Source organism: Calliopsis andreniformis, chromosome 2, assembly GCF_051401765.1.
Source record: "Calliopsis andreniformis isolate RMS-2024a chromosome 2, iyCalAndr_principal, whole genome shotgun sequence".
NCBI classification, from domain to species: domain Eukaryota; kingdom Metazoa; phylum Arthropoda; class Insecta; order Hymenoptera; family Andrenidae; genus Calliopsis; species Calliopsis andreniformis.
The window spans coordinates 14,395,274-14,419,143 of record NC_135063.1 but is presented as its reverse complement, the minus strand read 5'-3'; the positions used below and the strand labels follow the sequence as shown (position 1 = coordinate 14,419,143).

The 23,870-nt window shown below is 42.1% G+C and overlaps 2 protein-coding genes across 4 annotated transcripts; one reads left to right on the top strand and one right to left on the bottom strand.

Annotated features, from left to right (window-relative positions):
- Positions 1 to 1,114: 1,114 nt before the first annotated feature.
- LOC143188268 (uncharacterized) lies at positions 1,115 to 5,015 on the top strand. Its single transcript, XM_076392453.1, has 3 exons — positions 1,115 to 1,353; positions 1,991 to 2,108; positions 4,679 to 5,015. Exons 1-3 carry the CDS (start codon positions 1,207 to 1,209, stop codon positions 4,867 to 4,869), a joined length of 456 nt encoding a protein of 151 aa, XP_076248568.1. The 5' UTR covers positions 1,115 to 1,206; the 3' UTR covers positions 4,870 to 5,015.
- A 2,912-nt stretch (positions 5,016 to 7,927) lies between these two features.
- On the bottom strand, positions 7,928 to 14,980 carry Simj (transcriptional repressor p66-beta simjang). Of its 3 annotated transcripts, none has more exons than XM_076392449.1 (9): positions 14,375 to 14,980; positions 11,663 to 11,731; positions 10,995 to 11,278; positions 10,686 to 10,911; positions 10,323 to 10,608; positions 10,090 to 10,155; positions 9,412 to 9,845; positions 9,005 to 9,309; positions 7,928 to 8,919 (listed from the first exon to the last, which is right to left on the bottom strand). In XM_076392449.1, exons 2-9 carry the CDS (start codon positions 11,710 to 11,712, stop codon positions 8,663 to 8,665), a joined length of 1,908 nt encoding a protein of 635 aa, XP_076248564.1. In that variant the 5' UTR covers positions 11,713 to 11,731; positions 14,375 to 14,980; the 3' UTR covers positions 7,928 to 8,662. The 3 variants fall into 3 exon arrangements, with proteins under 3 accessions (XP_076248564.1, XP_076248565.1, XP_076248566.1); XM_076392450.1 differs by having other exon boundaries at positions 10,332 to 10,608; XM_076392451.1 differs by lacking the exon at positions 10,090 to 10,155.
- Between the last annotated feature and the right edge of the window lie 8,890 nt (positions 14,981 to 23,870).

Here is a 23,870-nt window from a genome sequence, read left to right as displayed (position 1 = left end):
ACGACACTGGACATCTTAATTATTTTGAACGTATAACGGCAATGAACTCTATTCGTTATCCTCGTTAGAATCGTAACGCGTGCTAGGGATATATCGTTTTTCTAATCGTTGAGGGGGTGGGTTCGAACTCACTTGGCATAGTTACGGAATATTATTTAAAATAAAATAGGAAATAAGTTATTGGTAGACGATGAGCAATATTCGAATGGATTATAAAAATAATCGTATGACTAGTGTTTCTTAAGTTAATAAAAGATTTTTAAAGGAAAATTATCGATCATTATTGTCTTTCGATATCTGTGGGTTTAGTTATGAAATAAATTAGAAATGATAAAAAGTGTGTATAAATTAAGGCAAATAAAATTAAGTATAAATAATTAATACATATTCATAAATTTAGCTATCTGGATATATTCCCTAGCTCTCGGGAAATGAGGGTTGCTTCCTCGCCAATGGCAGACTTGTATCGGGTCACGTGACGCTACCTCCATTTTTTACTCACATATCATTTGCATTTGATATTATCCAATAATCGCAGCTTTATGTAGGAATACAAAAAATACATAATACATTCAGTATATTTCCTTGTTCTAATATATATAATACTACGTTCTACTTTTATTCCAAAGTAAAGTCACAATCTGCTTTATCCCCAAGTGCATTACTGCATTGTGACTTCAAGGTTATACCAAATATCCCTAGACAATATTTCGCGCGTAAAGCACGCACACTCTTCAAATGCGACAATATGATGTATGATTCTTGAATATTAACACAGAATCGCGATAGAAATCTATGCACCTGTAGAGGTTTCGCGATGCAGTATTTCCTGATAGCAGGTTCACGGTTCACTGACGAGTTTATGATCAGGAACACGTTTCTCAGATCATGGCTTATAGTAATCCGGTAACCTATTATGATCTTAAAGAGGTAAGTGACTAGAACAAGAAAAACTCGTTCGCTCTAATTCTAAATAATTCCAGGATACAGGGACTACAGCAGCGAGCTTATAACGAGACAATTATATATATCGCGACCTCCGATTCGAATGACTATCCCACATGTCCGTGTCGCAATGTAGGATATCCCCTCCAGAAGGTAAACCGTCGCAGAACTGAAACCGTCGCTTCTCCAGGCCACCTGACCACCAGTCGTGATTTCAAATTATCCAGGGCGAGAAGCGTCGCGGGCTTTTTTTCCACGGCGATGTGTCCACGCGGTGCATTTCTGTTACTTTGCTCGTTTTTGGTGCTCGCCGGCCACCAGTGCCAGGAAAATGTCACCAGCGTCACGGAGGAAAACGCGCTGGCGAAACTGGTGAAAATGTTTTCCAAGCCTGGAGCCTTCAAACGAGTGAGCTTTTTCGAGAATAAAATTAATTTATAGCAGCCTCTGAATTTTCAGATTTTTTTTTTGGTGTAGAAAATTCATTTTTCGGTTGATTACAATATTGTGTTGCAATGTTGTGCAATACTAATATTGTACATTCTTATAGTGTAGTCGAATTTAAGAATTAGTGAAGATTTAGCAAGTTTTATGAGTATTTTTGATGTTACTGTTAGAGTCTTTGATTCTTTATTGAAAATACCGGTACTCCATTGCGTAATAAAGAATTATAATCGGACGTTCGTGCTCACGCGATTCTGGAACGATTACCTGGGATTCAGGTGATCGTGAGGATATAGTAATTATGGTTCTGAGGAAATGGTCCATTGTGACCATGTAATGATTCGAATTAAAAAGAATTTAATTCTAGCAATTTGAAAAAAATTAATCTATTTTGCTTGAGGAAAGAAACAGTTTCACGGACTTTCTATAGTCAATTTCATACTTAGTATCCATCAGATCAGGTCACATTAGATCACTCCCATGAAGAATATAGAAACTTTCTCCGCAAATGTATCAGTTCATTTGATCAAAGTGGACGTGTTGCGTAGATGTTACGCGTTTATTAGCCGAAACGAAATTGTCTGCCACTATACACTTTCAGATTAACGCAATCCTCGGTGAAAATTCTATCGAGGACTCTTACACGTCCTGCCCAAAAGGCGAGGAGGGTCTCGAGTGCAGGAGAGCTGAAGCCCGACGATCTGTTGACTGTCCAGAAGGTAATTCAGTATCCAAAAAGTGTCATAAATGTACAGAACTAGTAGAAGAATATAGAATTTCAACGTTTAACTATTAAACTTTCTTCTGCCTACAACTGCATATACGTAGACATCATCAGTGCATAGTTGCAACTTTGCATTCCAGTTAAGCAGGGAAAAAACATATGTAACACTAAACCACGGCGTACAATAGAGATTCTGACCTTGACATAGCCACTCCCAGACATTGTTTGCCCACGTTTAATGCACGCCGCCGCGCAAGTGTTAATCTATGAATTAGAGGCACCGGTAGATCGAACAGAGTCCTGATGCACCGCGTTGATGCAACTCGCAGCGGCTGCAATAAATCACTTTTCCCAACTGGCACGAGATTTACATGAGATCCAAACGTTTCTAGTTTTGCTTTCAAGATGAAAGTAGACCCTGTCTCGATGCAATTAGGAAATCATGTTTGTGAATAACTGAAAGGTGCACTAACTAAGACTAATGGAAATGAAAATATACAGGGTGATACAGAGATGGTGCCCTTGTGAGAAAATAACTTTGCAAAATATTTTATTTCTAAAAAATGAAGCAGCTGAAATTAAATTATTTATAATTATTAGCTTAATTTTAGAGTTTAAATATCAATACTGAATCACCCTGTATGTGAATCTTTCGCAATCTGAGATTTTAAATATCACCCTGGCAGCACAGCTATGGTAACTAACGTAACTAATTTTTTAATTGAATTAATTGAAACTTACATTTCAGCCACTCCTTGCCATTGTTTTCTAACGTTATTAAACACACTAGTATATCTTGGAGTGTGAACCCGTTGAATTCTTCTAAGAGTAATTCCGATCAGCGCACATAATCGATGCAACGTGCAATTTATCCTCTGCAATAATTCACTGCAACGAGACACATCACTTTTCCCGGAACCAGAGTCGCTGGAAATGTTCCTACTTTTGCTTAGAAGACGCGAAAATAATATTAACCCCCCGCAGTTGGCACGCTTTCACCAATGACTGGCTCTGACACGATTTGAGATTTCAATTCGCAAATTTTCACCAAAACTCGCTCACCCTTTTATCGCCATTCGATCTTCGTAATTGGGGCATTCTTAGTGAAAGCCTGCCTCCTATGTCGAAAACTTTGGGCGCAGTATTCAAAGCGAGGTTTCACCTTTTTTTAAAAAATTGCAGTACTTCTAAATACAATACGTAATAAAATTAAATGGAGAAAAATTCAATCTGGTGCACTGAGACTTTGCTATAATCGTTAAAGTAACATCCACGTTTCTGATAATTCGAATCAGTGCCCCTCCTTTCACCGTCCTCGTGCAAGGAAGATTTAATAGACTATCATTACTTGCACGAGACAGACCATCTCGCGAAACCAGTTAATTATCTCGTCTCGTGACTGCAAACGAAGAACGTTGTAGTCCTTAGAATATTCTTCTTTTTCAATAATCTATTCATCTACTTTAATATTTCATAAGATATGCCTATGTGGAGATAGAACAGAAAAGCTGATGCAATTTGCATTTTCGAGGAGGATACAAGAATGCATCGAAAGTCGATCAGACATGCATAAGAGATGAATTCATTACTCGCTAATCCCTATGGAAAATAGATTTATGTTGTACCGTTACAAGGGAGGAGAAACGAGAATTCTACCTTCACGAACATTGATTGGAAAAGATCAGCGACGCGCCTCGATTGCCAGACCAGTTCCCAAACGAAAAATCCGCACGTGCGGCATACGTGACATGCGATACGGTCCACTCATTTCGTTCCTTTTTCTTTTTTCCTCGTGTGTTACGCTTCTGTTTAGCGTCAGGAGTCGAATGTCCCGTGAGTGATGCAAGCACGCTGGTAACGGAATCGTGATTAATAATATAGAGACAGTCCAGTATGGAAAACTCTGAAACTGTACTCGGCGTCTTTGTCTGACCTCAAAGGGGTCAGAGTTTGGGAGTGTCCCACCTACCATGAGGATGGGGATGGACTATCAGGTGTCTGGGGATACTTCTTCTTTTAGTCACAAACTGGTTCTGGCTGTGGTAGAAATTTGTAGAGCGCTTGAGAAGCCCATAAAGATATGTGACCTTATTTCGATCCACAGGTTCATTGTTGAGCAACTAGGAAATGCCAAGGTGACCTTATCTGATCGCGATGCTGTTTCATATTGATATGAAGAACAGCAACTTTATGCGAAAAAAAATATTTCCATATATGTAAGAGCATGACCTTTCTTCATCCTTGAGATTAGAATATTCTGTCCGCGTGTCCAGCTTGCAGTTATGATGGAAAAGAGTCCTCGTTGCGCAAGAAATAGTGCAGTGACATTTAACAGACATGATATGATCGATAGACTAGAGTCAGAAAATATTTCATTAATTATTAAAAGTCCTTCTGCTGTATCCATGTCGTCTCTTATCAAATAATCTTCCTAGAGGTGGCTTTACTTCCGTTACAATCTGCAAAATGTGCAGTGTGTCTTAGTCACCACAAATGATAAAGTGAAAGATGGATTATGATAACCAAAAGCCAAGTTTCACCTGCCACTATCTTTTTTTCTTTCAGGTGACTGTTACTGTTACAATTGCGCGGCAGCTGGCCCCGAATTGTGGGCCTCCTGTTGCCGTGAAAGTCTTCGATGCTGCTCGCATCTCGCAGCGGCCTGCAGGACCTGCGACCACCCGACATTGTATCCCTTTTGCTCGAAACACTTCAAGAAATGCCTCAGCGAGTACAACGAGAAGAAGCAAAATTAACTTATGAGTCGCTTCAGAAGACATCCGCGAGGGATACTGGCAAAACGACGTTTCTTAAAATCCAAGAGCATTCTGGCGAACCGGAAGTGTCTGTCTTCGCTAATATTCGCGCGTTAAACGGCGCAAAGGAGAGTAACTTCAAGTACTTCGACTTAAATCGGCACTGTATCTTGCATAAGCTGAAAGTTTTACGTCGAGTTTCTAAATATAGCGTTTATCTTTCGACTCGCTAAACTGGTCCCTGGTTTCGTTTTTGTTGGGGACGTTTAGCCGGATAGGAACTAAGAAGCGTCGCGATTAAATCGTACCTGAATCGTGAAACTTTCAAAAGAAGGTCCTGCAAGAGGAAAGGACCCTCTCGAAGGACTGAAACACTTTTCTATGTAAAGCTGACAAAAATCAATAAAAACAGAGTTAGAAACAAAATGAATATCAGTGTTACGAGTGTCCCTAGGAAGTTTAAAAAACTGGTATAAGATTAAAAAATCATCTCTCTACAGATAAATAGTCTAAGACATACACTTACATATTAGAATGATCTCTAAACGAATTAGCAGAAATAGATCTCGCCAACTAAATAAACATCACTCGAGAGTACAATCATTGATAAGCTTTATTCGTGTAGTCTCCAGAGTATTCGATAATCCGTACTTTTTAAAACTACTAATCCTAGAAATTGTGGGGGAGAGAGATTCTCGTCGTCAGGTAATCAGACTTAAAGAGATACACAACGGTACGAATCTTTTGGACGTAACATTTTCCAGCGGTGCGCATTTATCGTTTTCCGCGACCACGTTTCCACGACAATCCGAGTGCTTTTTTGCTCTATTTTCTTTTTTATGTGAAGACTCGCCTAAATGTGTTTTGTACAGTCCCCACTAAAATGGACAACTTTGTAATTTCGTTTCACAGCGCTCCAGTTTCCAAAGTACCTTACAATCTCTATCCCGCGAGGTCGATCGAAAATTCTGCTATTGCTTTAGCTATCGGACTGAAACTTCGATTCGCTTTTTCTTCTCACACACTACCGCCCTGCGTTAAAAAATTTGCACTGAGGAAAGAGTCTCTTTCTAGTTTTTTTTTCTTATTTTTGTTTGTTCACAATATAAAATTACACGCACTTAAGAGTGCCTCGGAGCTTTTTTAACAGCACCACGCAGAGGTGAAAGACAAGACTAGAAAGGAAGATAGGAAGAAACGTACTTCTTGTTTTCCATGGAAAAAATGCAATATGCTAATTGAACCATTGCGCAAGATTATCGCCGCGTTTCGAGAACAAAATCACTGATTGACATCTTACGCGAATATTAGGCAGTCGTAAGAGCGATGCACCGCGCATATCATCGCTTTTTCTTTGCTACAGGATGTTTCAAAGATACAGATACAATCTTATCTGATTAGCAGAAGTGATGAAGAGTTTTGCATGCTCCCCACTACTCACTTCAATTTGTGTCTTCAGCCTTGAAACATCCTGTATATTCGTCACGAAAAAAGGGAGATCGGTGAAGAAACGGACACAACGAATATACATACAATTTAACAATAAATTCGAGAACTGAACACTGTTTCATTACACTCTAACTAATTAAAATGACACGAGAATAAGATAATTTGTAGGATACATAAAAACGTATGACAATTGTGCGTTAAAAAACCAGATTTCTCCCTTGCTTTCGTGTCAACGCAAATTAGACAATCGAATAACTCCGCCTCTTTGTCTTACTTTTTCAGTTTCTTTGTTTCATTCCTTTTTTTACGACAGAAAGATGATACAGCGGTAGCGGCCTGGCCAACAATGACAATGCGTTGACAATTCAGAGATATTATTTCAATTCTCTTACACAAAAAACACAGATCTTGATCTATTATGCGATCGTTAAAACGACTTATTACGGTGTACATGTATATCGATGACGTATGAGTTGAAAAGAGTTCCCTATATCACGTAGTACAAAGAGAGATGATTATGTTTATTATGTTTTTTAAGTTTATTTAACTTGTATCATTATACCGAGAAATATCAAGACTACAGAGTACCTCTATATTTATTTAGTGAAATTCGGAAAAAACGTGACCAAGATCGGTTAGCCGGACTCAATGACGTAAAATCAGATTATATGTATGTGGTTTGGAGTGGTGGTGGTGGTGGTGGTGGTGGTGGTGGTAATAGTATTGCTGGAGGAAGGGGAATGCGTGCCCGGAGATTTTTTTTTTTAAATCGTTTAAAAGTGCAGACTTTTTTTGCTCGTTTTCTTTTTTCTTGTTTTGGAGAGGAATTTATCTTTGTCGGTGAAAATTCGGCATCCGCCAACTTGACCGTATCGATAAAACTTCTTCAAATACATATGTTCTGTGTGTTGTTAATGATTTTTAAATACTTTTACATCGATGTGACACATGAAAATCAATCGCGCTATTATTTATGTAATATATCCTATAGTCGACAGTTTCTCTTTCTTTCATATATAACATATATATTAAGCTTTCTTTTTCGTTTCTGGTATTTTTCGAACGTCCAATCCTCGGACAAATCATTCGTTTAGCCTTTTTAAGATGTACCATAACGAATATGAACCGGAAAAAAATATCTTTATCAAAGAGGTTCCGTACGATTTGTGCGCGAATGACACTCGTGTCACTCTAAATTTAAAAAATATGCTGAATGCTCATTCCCTGTCTTGTATCGACGAAAGAAGAAAAAGAAAAGACACGTTACTATCATTCTCCCACGTTCGTTTGCTGACTATATCACTGACACACACTCTTGCACCTTTCTTGCGAAGATTCTTTCCTTTCTCTCACTCTTTCTCTCTTTCACTCTCATTCTCTCAGCTCTCATACTCATGTTTTGTAATCACCTTAAAAATACTCACAGTTTGAAGAAAATAAAGAGATATACACACAGTACAGGTACCGCCGATGGTTGTAAAATTATTTAAACCAGCGACAAAGGTCGGTTCAACTATAAGGGCCCTAAAAAAGATTTCCACCCTTTTTTTCTTTAGCTTTCTTTGCTTTCGCCACGCGTTTCCTTTCTCTCCCTCTCTTTCTCTCTTCGATTATCACTACTATTGTTAATCAACCAATTTATAATCACGTAACACTTATTACTGTTGTCCTTAGTGCCTTACAAATGTCCATTTGGTTCTTTATATATAATGTAGTAATTGAAGCAATTATATTCCATCCGTGTGCGTCCAGGTTATTATGCACTTAATCGAATCAACTGATTGACATATATCTGCACTTATTTTCCATTCTGTGGATACCAACGTCGTAGTAAATACGAAAAGAACAGGGTATTGCTCTAAGAAAATCAATCGTACAAACTCTGTTGGCTTCTATGCAGCGATTCTTCAGTTTCGAAACCACAAAATATTATTTGTGTCGGTAATTCGTGTATCTTGTAACTGAAAGCTTAGGTTCTCCCTTCTGCGACAAATCCTAAAACCTTCGGGTAACAATAAACTCACACTCTCACACGTCAATCCTTATTCACAAGATGATAGCCGAGTCTGCATTTTCACAATAATACAAGAAGTGTCTCTGTCCATTATTCCAGTTTTGAGCTTCACTTTTGTGTAATACCAATCACAGCGATTGGTATATGCAATATCAAAGCGACGCAACGATATAATCATTACGCGCCCCACGAAAGAACCCTATATGTTTTAGTACGATGATGTCGCGTGGAAAAAGAACACGAGTATCTTCTTTCCCTCAATATTCTCTAAGCACAGCTCTGCAGTTTCACTTATTTGCATTTACTGGTCGGATCTTTAAATGCGTCTGGTTACGTCTTCCAATTATGTGGATGGGCTCGCGGTGGAGCCTGATTGCCTTGCGCCTGAGATGCTTGCGATGGAATCATGTCGAGCAAGTATTGACGTTGCAGATCCGCCGCTTGTCGTTGCAATTCTGCGAGACCCTTGCCACCAGCCTGCGCCATCGCCAGCTGGTAGGGGTACAATATCGAGGTAAACGGTGGCATCATGTGAGCAGGAAGAGGTTGGTGAGGTGGCAGACCTGGTACAGGATTCTTCGCCAACTCTGAAGAAAACATCGATTATATTAAAATATTTTTACGAATCACCTTTTGTTAATTTGTTTCCTAGACTACTCGATGTTAAGTTACCTCTGAGCAACTGTTGCTGCAAAGCAGCTGCAGCAGCAGCATGGTGTGGGCTGAACTTCCCACTTTCAGCCAATTTGACCAAAGGATGCTCTTGTAGCTTAGGCGCTGGAGGAGTCGGCGCCAACGTAGGAGCTGGTGGTACCTGGGGTGGAGGAGCTGGTGGTGTTGCCACTCTTCTCGTGGGAGTAGCTGCTTTAGGAACTGGTTTGGGAGCTGGAGGATCTGGACTTGGACATGCTGCTTGTGCCAGCCTTTGTTCTATCTCTTGTTCCTGTTGTAGTGCCTTCACGAACGCTGTCTTTAACCTGAAAACAAATTTTTGGTCAGATAAAAATAATCAATTGCGTAAAGGTTATTTATTATAGGGATTAAAAAAGGAAATGAAGAAAGAGAAGTGAAGAACGTACCGATTAGTGTGCTCTGCCTTGAGAGCTTTCTTGACATTTGTTGTAACGCAGTGTTCGCATATGACCCTAGGATCGCGACCTGCCGGAGGTCTCTGGAAAGTAGCATGTTGTCCTCGTGGACCTTCCTTCTTGTTCCCAGTGACTGGTTTCTCCCACTTCCACACAGGTGTGAAGTCCGTTTTGCATTGAGTGCACTCAAACGGCTCCGGAGGTGGTGGTATAGCGGGCTCTTTAGTAATAAAATCGACTACGTGCTCTAGACCCACCAAATATATGAACTCCGTATTAGAGGGATTCGGTACGAAGTGCATCTCCGGTGGTGGTGGTTTCGGAGGCGGTATTTGCAACAACGTCTTCTCAAGCTGTTTTCTTAAAGCCAATTTAGCAGCTGCTTGACGTTGCGCAGGTGTCTGATTATCCTCCCTTGGTCTCTCCTATGTTTCATAAAAGAATATTAAAGCCATGTGTAAAAAATTATTCTAACTTCTCTATAAAACAAAGCAATGATGTTTTATTAAATTTAAAAACAGGAAGGAGAAGATGAAAATGTGAGAAGATTAAATATAGCAAAAAAAATAATAATGGCTGTTAGGAATGCAAAAAGATGATATAATATTCAATACACTTTATAAAGTTAAAGCATCAAAAAACTAAATATACTTTGACTAGTGGATATACCTGCTCTGAAATCACAGGTGTGCTTAAGGATGCGGTGGTTTTATTTTCTTGAGATCCAACAAGCAGCTTTGTGTTTACAAAAACACAATGATGGTTATTTACATAATTCACAAGTATGACAAATAATCTCAACAAGTATTTTTAATATGTAACACATAGATAAGGTATAATACTATGTCTCTATCGTACTAATTCGTAAAAAACTCGATTAATAAATATATGATATGTTATACCTTACTTACTTGATGTGCAGGAGTGGGAGTGGGATCCTTTGTTGACCTCTCAGTTCTATCTGCAGGTGGATGATAATTTGTTACATTTGGTGTTGCACTAGGTGGCCTGCCCCTAGGATGTGGTGGTTGCGGTATAACCATGTTAGGTGGAATTCCAGTACTAGAGGTGGAACTTCGCACAGCTGTGGGTGGTAATAATATTCCTGGTGGAGGAGCATGTATACTGCTTCTACTTGGTGCAGGTTGACCCCTAAGCAAGGATGGTGGTGCTTTCCCTCCTCTATGACTAAGAAAAGTATACCATTTTAAGAATAAGAAATAAAAACTATGTATTAAAAAAGTAATATTCTACTATACCCTCACCTATGGGGAGCTTGTTGTACTGTAACTGGTGGTGGTAGTTTGCTGGGTACTTTTGGTACAGCAGCAATATTTTCTTTCAACTGCTGTGACTGTCGTAATTTTTTTAACAGTACCAACTTCATCTCCTCAGATCTGAGCTCCTCCCTGAATTTTCTAAGTGTTCTTTCACGTTCAGCTAATTCATCAGAGGACAGTTCTTTAATTGGTGGAAGAGGTGGCATGTCACCTAATAAATAGAAAACAAAAATGATATATATGTTCTACTGCTGTACTAAAACTATAAATAAATATGCTATTTTTGTTATCAACCTTCATCACTGTCTACATTCCCGTTCATGTGACCATTTATTCTACGCTCATCAGGACTCTCAGCATAGCTTATTTCCATTCTAGGTCTAAGATTACGGCGTGTCTTTCTATCGTCTCCTGACTTTGGAGCTAAGATGCCCCTTGCTGCATTTTGAATGTTGCGTGCTTCTGGCATGTTGTTATCCAAATTAGGACTTGAAGAAAAATGAAGTCCTAAATCTAATGGACCTCCTACATCGCTAGAGTTAGCAGTAATTGATGGAGAATTTCTCCTGCCACTGCTGCTGAAAAACCATATACCATACAGTACAGAACCTCATTCCAAAAAACATTTAAGAGTACATAAAACAGTACAATGTGAAAAAGTATACAATCTATCAAACAGAACAGTCTATTTTTAACCAAATACTTCTGTTAGTCATTGACGATAAGAACTCATTTTCTTTAAAAGCTATATTATCATGATATATTATAGCACATTATGTACTTTCACTCTTGATAACCATACCATGTAACAATAGCCCAGTTTCATAATCATCATGACGTAAACAACAGCAACTCCAAATTGACTTAAATTTCAATAAATTCATGTTCACAGAGCAACAGAAGAAGCATCTAATAAAACAACAGAAGAACAGAAAAGAGGAAAGAAAATGTTTTCAATTTACCTAACACTCAAGTCCACCACTGCATCCCCATCCAAATCCATGGCTTCCATTCTCTCAAGCACAGCAATTCTACAAAAACACAAGTATTTATTAATAACCCACGATTTATCTGGTTCACTTCGATTGGATCGATTTCAACAATAACGACACGAGTATGAACACGTTCGTCAGGCGAGGCGGGGGAGGAGGGGATTCGCCGAGAGGGGTAGGAAAAAACACTACAAAGAAACAAAACGGCGTACACCAGATACACAGGCGTATCTGCCGTGATTTGAAACGCGATAGAAAAGATTCGCCGGGAACAAAAATAACTGGGTTACCGAAACTCTCCGTTCGTGCATCCCGTTCATATGCATCGGGGCATCGTGCTTCCCTCTTTTTTTTTCCCCTCTATCTCTCTCGCGCTCTCCTTCCTTCTCTCTCCGTAGAGCACCGTCGTGTCTCGACCGCTCGCGAAGGACGCAATCACAACACCGACACAAGTGTAGAGACACAGAACCGCCGGTAAAACAACGCGGATCGAGCAGAAATCTCTCGCGGGACGCGCAATGGGGAGGAGAATTGAAAAACGAAGAGGAAAGAGACAAAAAAGATCGGCGCTGGCTGTTGCAAGGCGGGCACACAGGCGATCGGCCGATATCCACGGAAGCAATGTCCTAACCTAACCTCGCGCGGAATCCTAAAGACGTTCGGGAGGACGAGTACTACCAGTGCTCTCTCGACGGGGATCGTGCACGAGGCGAGGATTATTGGCGGGCTTTGCTCGCCTGCCGGCGGAATATTGCCCGCGTGTGTCCTTTGCCGTACCCTCTTTCCCCTTTCCCCTCGATATTACGTCGACGGAGCGAGGAATTTTTCGCGAACGAGCCCCACAGTCGTCGGAGAATCGAAGAATTGAATTTGATGCTTCGGAAGTGGCGTCTCGGCACAATGGCAGCTAAGCGTAGCGGTACAAGACCCGTGGGGAAGGGGGGTAGAGAGGGGGTGCCCTGTACCGCGAGGGGAGAGGTACGGTCGCACATTAATTATTTCTCCCCTCACCCCGTCGTCGACGGTCTACCCCCTACCACACACCACAGTCAGCCACTCACCCACACGAGCGGCATCGGGAACGGGCTAGAAACCAATCTCTCTCTTTCTCTTTCTCTTTCTCTTTCCCTCCGATTCCCTCCCTCTTCTTCTCCGTTTCCCCCTGTCCCCCCTCTCCCCCCCTCTCTCTCTCTCCCCCGCGTCCCCGGTGTCTCTCGCCCGGTTCTGCGGATTTTCCCGAATTTCGTCTCCGTACTTCTCTTCCCTAGCCCTCACTCCCTCCCGCGCCCTTATGCCCTACGGGAAATCGATTTTTCGACGGAGTCCCCACTGCCGACCTTCCCAGGTCCGCAGGGACGAGAAGGAGTTACAATGTTTTTGCAACGTATTTGATATCGTCCACGCATCTCGTAATTACTATTGTATCGGCGAAACCGAGCGCGACCTCTAGGTAATACGAGACACTATTTACGCTCTGCGCCTCTTTTTCTCTCGATGGCTCGGGGGAACAGGCAGGGACGCGCGTCGAGAGAGCCTTCGTCGATTTCGTTGAACCGTGCGTTTTCTCGCGATACGGATCGCGATACACGTATGTAGATGCCTGCCGAGTATCGGCGCCTCCCGTGCTCTAACGCGAAAGAATTAACTAGTTCACGGAGTTTCTCTCGGATCTCCCGCCTTGCACACTTTCCAGATCACGTGACACAGTAGGGTCTCTAAACTCTCGAATTGATGTCATCACAGCATTTTTCAGCCCGTGCCTTTGCCACTTTGTTCTTTGACCGATAGGGAAGCTAGAAACGTTCGCGTCGATATGCAGATGAAATCGAGGCTTTTTTGCCGAGATCGTAAATTAAACGGGTGGCTCGTTTGCCTACGCGTTCATTAAAAGAGGAATAAAAGTTCGAAATAGATTAACGAGCTGTAAGAGTCAACAACATTACTATAAAGAGTTGGAGAGCATCTTCGATGCCCGTGGCAATGCAACGGAAAACGATGCGCCGAGTAAACAGAGAGAATCCTCGACGCGGTAAACGAACCCTAAAGCGACCTACGGCAATCTCAGGCGGTTTCTTCCTAACCTAATTGTCATCGAACGCCACCGTAGCAATATATCACCGAAGTAATCTTATCGTTTCGCAAATTATTCAAAGACAGTCCGAATAACTCTAAAGAAAAACAGAAAACAGTACTCTCCCTTCGCCCCTCGGTGCAAAACTCCCAGCTCGTACGCTCGCACAGTTATCGAGTCAGAAAGGCACGAAAACGAATCCAGCACTCGCGTAACGACCGATCCCTATCAATTCGTACGTCTCATCTTTTTATCGCTCCGTGCATGTATTAATAAATTGCCGTGACGGGTTTGACGTTACGCTGAATCATCGAGCAGAGATATCAGAATGTTCGTAATAAAAATCGTCGGAGTCGTTCGCTGGCGATTAATCGACTATTCAAAATAATATCGTGTCTCTCGGCGCGGTGGGCAGGCTGCACACGCGAACGCTTACGCTTGGCGACGTATGACGCCAGGCCTCGCGCGACCACGGACACGCGACTCTATGTTTCCGCGTGGACGGCGTATTTCCTACTACATCGATAATCGCACCTGGAACGAGTTAGAATCGGCGAGTGTTTTGACCCCCACCGACGCCTGTCGCTCGTCCAGGAAGACGGGCCACGTACCTGAGAGGAGGTGAAACGAAAAGCTCGGGCGAAACTCGTGCGGATCGGTTTTGGCATGCGAGTCCGAGTCACACGAGGACGAGGGACGACTCGGTGGCTGGCGGGCAGATAGGCAGACAGTTAGGCAGGCGAGGCAGCCGGTCGGCCGCTTTCCACTTCACTCCACTCCACTACGATATATTACACACTATACTATCGCTTACGTGCAATGACATGGCGCGCACACCACGTACCGTATCCAGTGTACGCGTACACACCGCTTCCCTCGAGTGTTCCTCCCTATCACGAGCACACTTCACCGCCTCGCGACTCCGCGCGCACCATTTCCGCATGTTTCCGCGAGCCTTTCTCGCGAGGCATGCCCGTGCATCGTTCCTCCTCGCAGTTGCTCGCAGTGCTCTCTGCTCTCTTTCAGGCGGTACACTGTTCGACGGAGAAGCAAGCTCCCCTGCCCGCGAGTTACTCGTTTCGGGGTTGACGCGTGCCAGCGGGTAACCGCGAAACGGTTCGTCGCCGATCTGCGAGTCCCAGGCGCACAACCTTCACGCCGCTATCTTCCGCCGCGAGGAGAAAAAAATTCACGCCGCCTCTCTGCGCAAAAATTAACGAGAGTGATTCAATATGGCGGCCTTGTCCGCCGTTGATGTCTTCCCCCTCCTCCCGTCGCTCGTTTCGCCGGGCATCGTCGCCGTCGTCACTCCTCCCCGATCCCCGTTGTCCCTCTGTCTCTGTCTCCGCCATCGGAGGTGTAACGCAGCCGATGGAAGGGAGAGAAGGGAGGTAGGACCGAGGGAGGGGGAGAGGTAGACAGTGGATCTTGTCGCCCCCGTTGGCCCCCGGTATCGTTTGTCGGGAAAGCGCCGCCGCTAGCTACGGGGCTTACCGGAAGCACCCCACGGACTTTGTAAATGCGTTACGAAAGGGGCTTGACAGTCGTCTAAACAAATCCACGTGCTTCTGCGCATTCCCTTGGATTCTGGATCTGCAGCCCACCAATCGGGGATCGCTGAGTAGAGGAGGGCATTTCGAATTCTTTGGGACTTTTTATTTCGTTATTTTTCTTTTCTCTTTGCGTTATTGTTATGAAGGGAATCGCGAAGATTAAGTTAATATAGTTTTCGTCGGCATTTCTTCCTTCTGATCCTGATTCTACTAGGTTTTGAAAATTGAGGAATTTGAAGTGCTCATAAATGTAATAGGAGCATCTAGGTACATTGTCTCTGTTATCTAATTACGTTACGAATGTGTATAGTTATTACTTCTGTAGTGATAAAATCGATCAGGTGACAAATCGTTACCTCTTTATTCATCTGATAAGTAACAATCGGATTAAAGATGATAGGAAGATTAGGAGATAACTCTAGATAGCAAAATTTAAAACACTCCTATTTCTTAAGTAGCTTACTAATGAACATTTCTGAGAAAATGATTTAGAAATGATATGAAATAAAAGAATCTTATACCTACATGAAATTTGTTTATAATTAGTTCCCTTACCTTTCCTCATCCCTGATAGCTCACAGGTGTAAGAAAAAGTCTAAGACGTCTACCTTTATGCCATGCAAGATTTTATTAATCCATCGATACATTTAAAAATTGATTGATACTTGCGAGAAAACATTTGATTTCTATAATCGAAGAAGTGGTGTAGAAAGCATAGACCGGCGTACAATTCTACGGGGATGTTGGATCGAAAGAATACTGATTTACGCGACAGTTCATTTTTTTTTTTTTTGTTTTTTCATACGGTTCTTGCGCGTACAAATGCTCGTCTGCGGTAATGTCCACGCAAACAAAATTCAAGTGGACGATCATTAACAATCTCGGACAATTACGATAGCTGCGTGTTACAATGATCGATTTCCACCGTTCGTGACAAGCGTCCTTCGAGCATCTTCCGTTTTATTCGATTCAAATTTGCAATTTATAGCCATTGCATGTCGCGACAAATCGAGTAACCGCTACCGAAAGTCCTCACGTCGAGGTCTCGACGGAAGAAGTAATGTTCGATCATATACGGAGGTTTTTGTCACGAATGATAGGAAAATCCGGCGTGTCTGGTCCGCAGAGCAGACTCAGTGCACGAGAGAATTCGTTAAAAGCACGCTGCTACTCTTGGTTCATTCTATTTCACCCAGATAACTCTTCGTTGAGACGATCGAATCAACTAACGATCGAAATCCTTCTCTCTTCCCAGCAAATATTGTGTACCAATAAATCTAAGAGGAAATGGGAATTTTTTTTCGATCGTTAATTGCCTGTTCGTCTACGCTTTTATCGATATAAATGGCCGACAGATAATACGTCGAACGTTTGAACGGACGAAATAGGTTCCGCGATGCAACAAGAGGGTATAGAACGGTCTTCGACCTTTTTGTTGACCAATCACTTCCGACTATTTTCACGAGGAGAATGTTAGAAAATCAGGTACTACAATGAACTGATCGGAGCAATCCCAATCCAGTTTCGCGAATGTTTTAAGTGTTAATACACTTAAGATAGAAGATATCGATTGCTCCTTGGGGGAAGGTTTCGAGGTACAAAGGAAGTAAACCAACCATGTTCTGAAGGAAGCTTAAGAACCTAAGGCTACAAGTAACTAAGCATGGTGGGATAGCCACGGCGGCCTTGAGCAGCCAATATCTTCTGTCCCACGTATAGTCAGAATCTCAACATTCATCCCTTCGTGTAGGTTCGCTTACAGAGACTATTTATCTCGTGTCTTTGCTAAATGGCGCAGTCTTAAGGGGTCCTCATGAAATTGGACTGAAAGGCCGAGGATCGTTCATCCTAATCTCTGCCGACAATATTAACAGTAACGTTAGGATAGTCAGGTAATCCTACCCTCGCAGTTTTCCCTTTATCCGTTTGCTTATAGTCTGGATAACGGCGTATTAAACAGGTTCAACGAACTATCAAATCCTCTCTTGGCCGGATTATGATCAAATTCGGGTTACGCACTTTCGACGATTCATTTCAATTCACCCGCTTTCCACGGCGTTCCATCAGCTGCGATTATTTGCAACTCTTCTGGGCCTTCGAGCAGTTGCTCACTTTCGCTTCGAGCGTTCGCTAGACGTGGCAACTACAAGTAGGTTCGTAGGCAAAGTGAAGACTCTCTTGCTACGAATATCGAGTCATAATTAGCGGTACGCCAAACAAAATACTTTAGTAACTTCTTTTAAGAGACTTAGTCTTTCGAGGAAGTAAAGGGAGCAATCGTAGCGAAAGAGTTCACGGTGCAACAAGTATGCGTTTCTCGATGCATCGAAGAGCCAGATGGAGCGCCGATTCGATAGGATCTTAAATAGTAATTACACAACGCGTCTTTACTCTTCTCATCTTTAAAGACTTTAAAATCGAAACATGGTAATGACAGATGACTGTCGACATTTACAACAACCGTTCGTTCGCGGCGGCCACGAGCTTCGGATCAGAATATCCAGCGAATTGTAGACGGAAGTCGGTTCTACAGTCCATTCGCTAAATGAATCCGAGCAACGATCCGGAAAAAGAGTCCTCTAAGCGCCGTTCACACACGCACGCACACTATTATACGAATATACTCATCAGTTTCGTCGCCGTTAAGTAAAACAACAGTCGTGATGTACGAAGGAACACGCAGACATTGATTTCTGTCGAATGAGGGTAGAAAACTGATCTACCACCTCTTTTTTCTCAACCCTTCGCCTGCATTCACCTGAGCACGAGATCTACGAGTTTGCTAACGTTAACTTTTGCCAGCAACTCTTCATCCTGAATCCTTTCTTTCCCAAATTATTTGAAGACCACAGAGAAACATTTGGTACCCAAAGACAGAGTACTAAGTCACTCAGATGACAAGTGGACTTAATACACCTTGGCTCTGGGGTCCAGAATTATTTCTATCTTAAGCACTTTACATACTTCAATGTTTAAGTCTTCATTTCAGTTGCTCTTATCTCTTAGTAGTAGCAAATAGAGGACTTAAATAAGATTTTGATTTCGATGGATATAAAGCTTAATGGGGAAAGGAAGGATTAAGATTGTCTAACGATCTCGATCTCTTATCACGAAAGAAAGACTCGGTAGCGGAATAACAAGTGGAAACCAAAAGGGGATCGAAGAATTCGGGCACACCGCCGAAGTGTAAGGAAGCAACGAGCGTGTGCATCGAGGGCGCCTCATGTTATCCCTGAGACGTTGAGAAACCTATTGTAATTACCGAAGAAATTGCGCGCAGCGGCGGGTTAATATCGCCGACCTCGATAGGCAACTAATTGAACTGGTCGCGCTCAGAAACATGCGCGCTTTGTCTCGAAAGACTGAATGGTATTCGAACGCTGTCGCTTCGCCGCAAGTCACACTTTGCACGCGTTTCAAACTCATCGAAACACCTATTTGTCTACGCAGTATGGACGAGTTACTCGAGATTTACACAGAAACGACTCTCCCTTGAAAGAACATTTAACTTATAGTTTCATAGATACATTGTATATTATATATATTAATATGTGTATATATTAAACGATATCTACGAAGTATATATATAATGTTCGTCTGTCGAACGCTAGGAAAACACTTGTAGTGCGCTGGTGGCTTGAAACACCTTGTAGCTACGACTAAAGAGTGTGTACGTGTGTGTATGTGTGTCTGAGGAAATGTGCGACGTATATTTGTAAGTAGTAAGACTGCGTTTTTGCGGCTCTTTTTTTGGAGAAATAAGAAATTGTTAATTTTACGCTTCGAGAGGCGCGGGATGCATCACTTGCACTATTGCACTGTTATTGGAAATCGAGTGGCCGCTTAGGGACACTGGATCGTCGCTCTTCCAGAAAGGAATGGACACTGTGGTGGGAGTATCGAGTGGAATAGTGGGGTAAAGGCTCCAGTGACCCCGAGTGGCTGATTCTGATCGAACTATAGAATACCGCGGGTTCGTGGAATCAAGTCTGAAGGAAGAACTGATTCCTTAGATCGAAAATGCAGATGGTCGACGCTACGCTGCTTTGTCTTCGAACGCAGACACTAATTGCTCCATTCTGTGGCACGATAATCACGGTGGACGCCTTTTTCTACGTGGAACACTGATGGTCATCGATATAAATTGCAAGAACACGACTGAGCACTGTCTTCCTGAACTCGGAACAGGAAATATCGAATGTCGACGAATACCAAGGAAGTGACGACAGTGGTACGATGAATACTTTGATGAAAAATTCGCGCCACGAGGTAATAATGTCGAAGGCGTTAATAACGCGTTATCCTAGCGATAATCGAACTTCTTCTAGATTCAACCGTGTTTATTTTTGCTTCAAATCGATCACTAGTCGTTCTACATTGAATTGATAATCACAATACGAGAGCACGATAGTTAATTAAGAACCCTATCTCCGCGGCATCGTACTTTCGTGGAAGTGCGCGCGCGTGCGTGTACGCGACTACGATAGAGCTAGGATTTTTGGTCTCTTTAGAACCATGAACAAATTATTAACAACAAGATATTTTGGGCCCGATTTTCCCCCTTCTAGCTTTTCACGTGGAAGAAAAAATGTCATTCGGCGGAATTCGTTCCCGTCTTATCTCGCGATTCAACGATAAAAAATAGCTCGCTCGCGTTCCCTTACCCAACAGCCCTTAAAGTTATATACATCTAACACCGTTTTAATAATTATATATCTTTACAATCTTCGTTACGTATCGATCAAGGAGTACGCGGATTTTCGTAATAGATTATCTTTTTTTTTCGCCTGTATATATGTGTGTGTGAGTGTATTGCATTTGTGTTCGTGTGTGTACTGGGTGTCGGACAGTGCGGTTTTAAACGAGACACCACGAAACGTAGTCGTCACACGGCGGTAACAGAATAATCGAGAACTTAATCGTCCCACATTTTACGCTTTGACCGAGTCTGCGCATCGGTGTTTGCTGTTGAGTACTCTATATAGGGTGTGAATAAATTGCAGACGCTAATTACAAGGGTGCGCAACCCTTCCGTTTTTAGTTATTTAAATTTTACTCGTGGAAGTATCGATCTTTATTCTTGGATCTTTGAGATCCAATTTCGCGTTAATTGGCAGCTCATCTTGTCTGCAACTTATTCACGTGACTTCTATGAATCTCAGAATTTCTTTTTCTACTGCATTTCCAATCACGAGACAGATACTTTGTCCTCGTTCATTTCCATCAACGCAGAATCGTCGCTAGCAGTTCGCATTTAAATTTACCGCCACGTTTTACGCCCGCCTCCTTTTCTCGATTGGAATGGATCGTTACACGTACTTGTAAATTATATGTATATAGATAGATATATGTGTGTATATAGATATATATATAAAAAAAAAAGAAATAGTGAAGAAGAACATTGCTGGTACTGTGTCTCCCGAATGCGTTTTGCAATTCCATAAACAGAACGGATCAACTAACAAACTACATCGAATCGAATGCTCTGTTCGTGCGAGTATGTTTTCTTTCTCTTTAATTCGTTACGATAATGTGTAAAATATTTTCTTCTCGTTTCTTCTTCTTCTTTCGTTTTTTTTCTTTATTTCTTAGGAACTTATAATACTCTACTCGTGGCGTACAACGTCCTGACTCGTCCTGGAAATTATCGCGTGGGTCTGACGAATAACGTGGACGACTCGTCCGCGCTCGTTACATACGCTGAATCGCGTGAGAAGGATCGAAAGAAGTATGTGTGTATCGATCGAATAAATCCCTTCGATCCCCTCCTCGTTATTAATCCTACTCTCGATTATTGGAAGTTCGAGGATCAGCGACATTTACTATTTTTTGCTGAAAATCGCTCAGCATACACTAGGATTAATCGTAATTGTGTGTGTCGGTAACGAGTTGGCAGTAATCTCTATCTCGGCAGCGTCTTCTTTTCTCGGAATGTGGAGTTCACTTAAGTAACGTTCGAGTCTCACGTATATTGCATCCCGCAAGAAAACTGTTCCAAGTGACAAAATTTTCAATTTTCAGAATATCTTCTGATTCCTATATTTACCATAATTTATAATTTTAAGCAGTGTGAAAGAGATATGTGAGTAGACTTTGGCTGACGTAACAAATAGTAATTTGTATCAGTAGTCTCGAAAATGTTTTGCTTTCCACTTGTAACAACTTTCGCGCAGAAGTGTGATACATCCTCCTGTTCTTCGATGAACGATTTAAATTATCGCGATAAAATACTTCGACACGTGACAACTCGAGCGTTGATTGAAACCCACGAGAGTTGGTCAACTGAAAATAAGGACGTCAAGACGGTACCCACTACATGATAGTTAGACCGGGCTATCTCGTCGAAAACAGTCTCCGTTTGCCATCAATTATAGTCATACACACGACGAACGTATTCGCACAATAGATCTTCTAAAAGCACTTCTAAACATTCTCGTTAGGAATTGCATGGTTACGCGTACCGTTTCCCTAATGCATAAACTTCCATCTTTCCCCTCCCACCTTTCTTTCGTTTCGTTAACTGTACGCTTGTCCTCTTTCCCTCTCGTTACCTTTCCTCGAGCACCCTTCCTAAGATTTTACATTTTATCACAGATGTTTTGTTCTCGATTTATCGCCCCTATGCAAAGCCCACTCAGTACACATCAATTAATCCAGGGACACAGCTCTTTTATCCCTGTTCCCTTCTGTAAACGCTATTTCCCTACTTTTGGCGCTTCTCTGTTCGTTCATCTCCTCGGTATGTTCTCTCGCTAAGCCGACGCGATATCAACGATCACAGCTCTTCATCGTCTTGCGCGCAAGAATACACGACTCACAACTAAGGCCTGCCTTAGTACAAAAATATACATTCGCATCTTAAAAAATAGATCTTAGCATTCTGTACTGGCTAGCGTTCGTTTGATATTATACACAATATTTTGATTCTTGGCAGGCTGGCTTAATAGATTTAGTAATTGATCGGCTACCGAGAACCGCCGTCGAGTGAGCTTCTCTTCGTGAACGGGGGTGTCATTTAATCCGATCTAAACGCTAGCTGGCGCACCATCCCTTCCCTTTTGCTTTCGCATAGTTTTCTTAATTGTTTAACGACGCGCATATTCATAAATTGATGTTCGCGTGACTAACATTTACTCAGGGGGGCGAATCGACGAGGGCCGCGAGCTAAGACGGAAAGCTTTAACACACGTGGAAGGAAGGAGCCGTTGAGAGACAGGCTAACGATACAATTATCAAAGTCATCGTCGACGATATGAATCGACGGTGGGGGAACGCGCGATAATTACTCAGTTTTTCGACGATTCGCGAACGATGCTTTCCGTTTAGTCGGGATCGTCCTTTTTTTATGAATATGAGGTCGGAGCGTGTGGCAACGTGCAGCCCGCTTAACTAGTGTGTAATACCCTTCTCGGCAGGTTCAGTCTTATGCTTGGTTTGTCGTCGCGCTTTATCGATATTACATATATTAACGTGTAGAGTTTCGGTTGTGCCCGTTCGTTAAGCGGTTGCACGTATGGCCGTTTCTTTTTCTACGACTTTGTACACAGAGGATTCGCAGAGATGGTACTACGTCCTATCACCTGACATACTTTTTTCTTTGTTTCGTTTTGTTTTCTCTAGTGGATATTCTTTCCGCGTTTCTTTTTTTAAATACATCCGAACGCATTATCATCCTCCTCGTTCTTCATTTCCGTTCTCTCTCATACTCGTCGCTTCGCAACGTCATATATATGTTCTTTCACACTGTTCTCTCTCTTGCTCTCTCTTTAGACTCACACGCCGGGCACCGTGCCCGCGGGTATATATTGTTTATTGCGGGACTTCGACAAAAAAAAAAAAAACAAACAAAAATACGCACGAAGAGAAATAATAATAATAATAATAGTAATAAAAAAAGTTTCTTAGTAAATAAAATCTGGCCCGTCCGCACAGCGTCAATGGTCAGCGAACAAGTGGGTCTCTCGATCGCGGTTTGTTCGCGCGAGGCTATAACAACAATAATCATTGATCTCTCTCTCTCTCGCTCGCTCGCTCTCTTTCTCTCTTTCTCTCTCATAAAAATCTCCTCACCTAAAAAACACCACGCGCATTGGAATACGAAATGAAAGGGCACGAGCATACCTTAATCGTTCATTTTTTGGCGAGATACCTACTAGATGGTTACGGGCAAATCGCCGAAATATGTCCAAGTTAAGGTTCGTCTATGGTTTAGTTTCTTTATGGTAGCTGTCGCGTGTCAGATATTTTCTTTTTTTTTTTTAAATCGGTAAAGTTACTCTTACCGCGACTCAGGTACATGTTAAGGCCCGTTCATCTTGTATAAGAAATAGCTCTTGTATTTTGTGCCTAGCTCTCAATCGAACCTCTCTCTTTCTTTTTTTCGTTCGAATAAACGGCTATTATATATTACTTCGCCTTTCATTTATTTTGTTCCTTTAAATTCGGGCGCAACTTCGCGATTTTTGCGCGTGTCCAATATCTTTAAACGCATGAATGTATGTACAGAACACCACATATAAAAAACAATGGTATACGTGTGACTACAAGTACGATA

Bases quoted from the DNA above. Each gene is read 5' to 3' on its own strand.
- LOC143188268 (XM_076392453.1), top strand. From the start codon at position 1,207: ATGTGTCCACGCGGTGCATTTCTGTTACTTTGCTCGTTTTTGGTGCTC. The intron at 1,354-1,990 runs GTGAGCTTTTTC...ATACACTTTCAG, and splicing joins AGCCTGGAGCCTTCAAACGA to ATTAACGCAATCCTCGGTGA. The intron at 2,109-4,678 runs GTAATTCAGTAT...TTTTTCTTTCAG, and splicing joins ATCTGTTGACTGTCCAGAAG to GTGACTGTTACTGTTACAAT.
- Simj (XM_076392449.1), bottom strand. From the start codon at position 11,712: ATGGAAGCCATGGATTTGGATGGGGATGCAGTGGTGGACTTGAGTGTT. The intron at 10,156-10,322 runs GTATAACATATC...GTAAACACAAAG, and splicing joins CTGCACATCAAGTAAGTAAG to CTGCTTGTTGGATCTCAAGA. The intron at 8,920-9,004 runs GTAACTTAACAT...TGTTTTCTTCAG, and splicing joins GCAGCAACAGTTGCTCAGAG to AGTTGGCGAAGAATCCTGTA.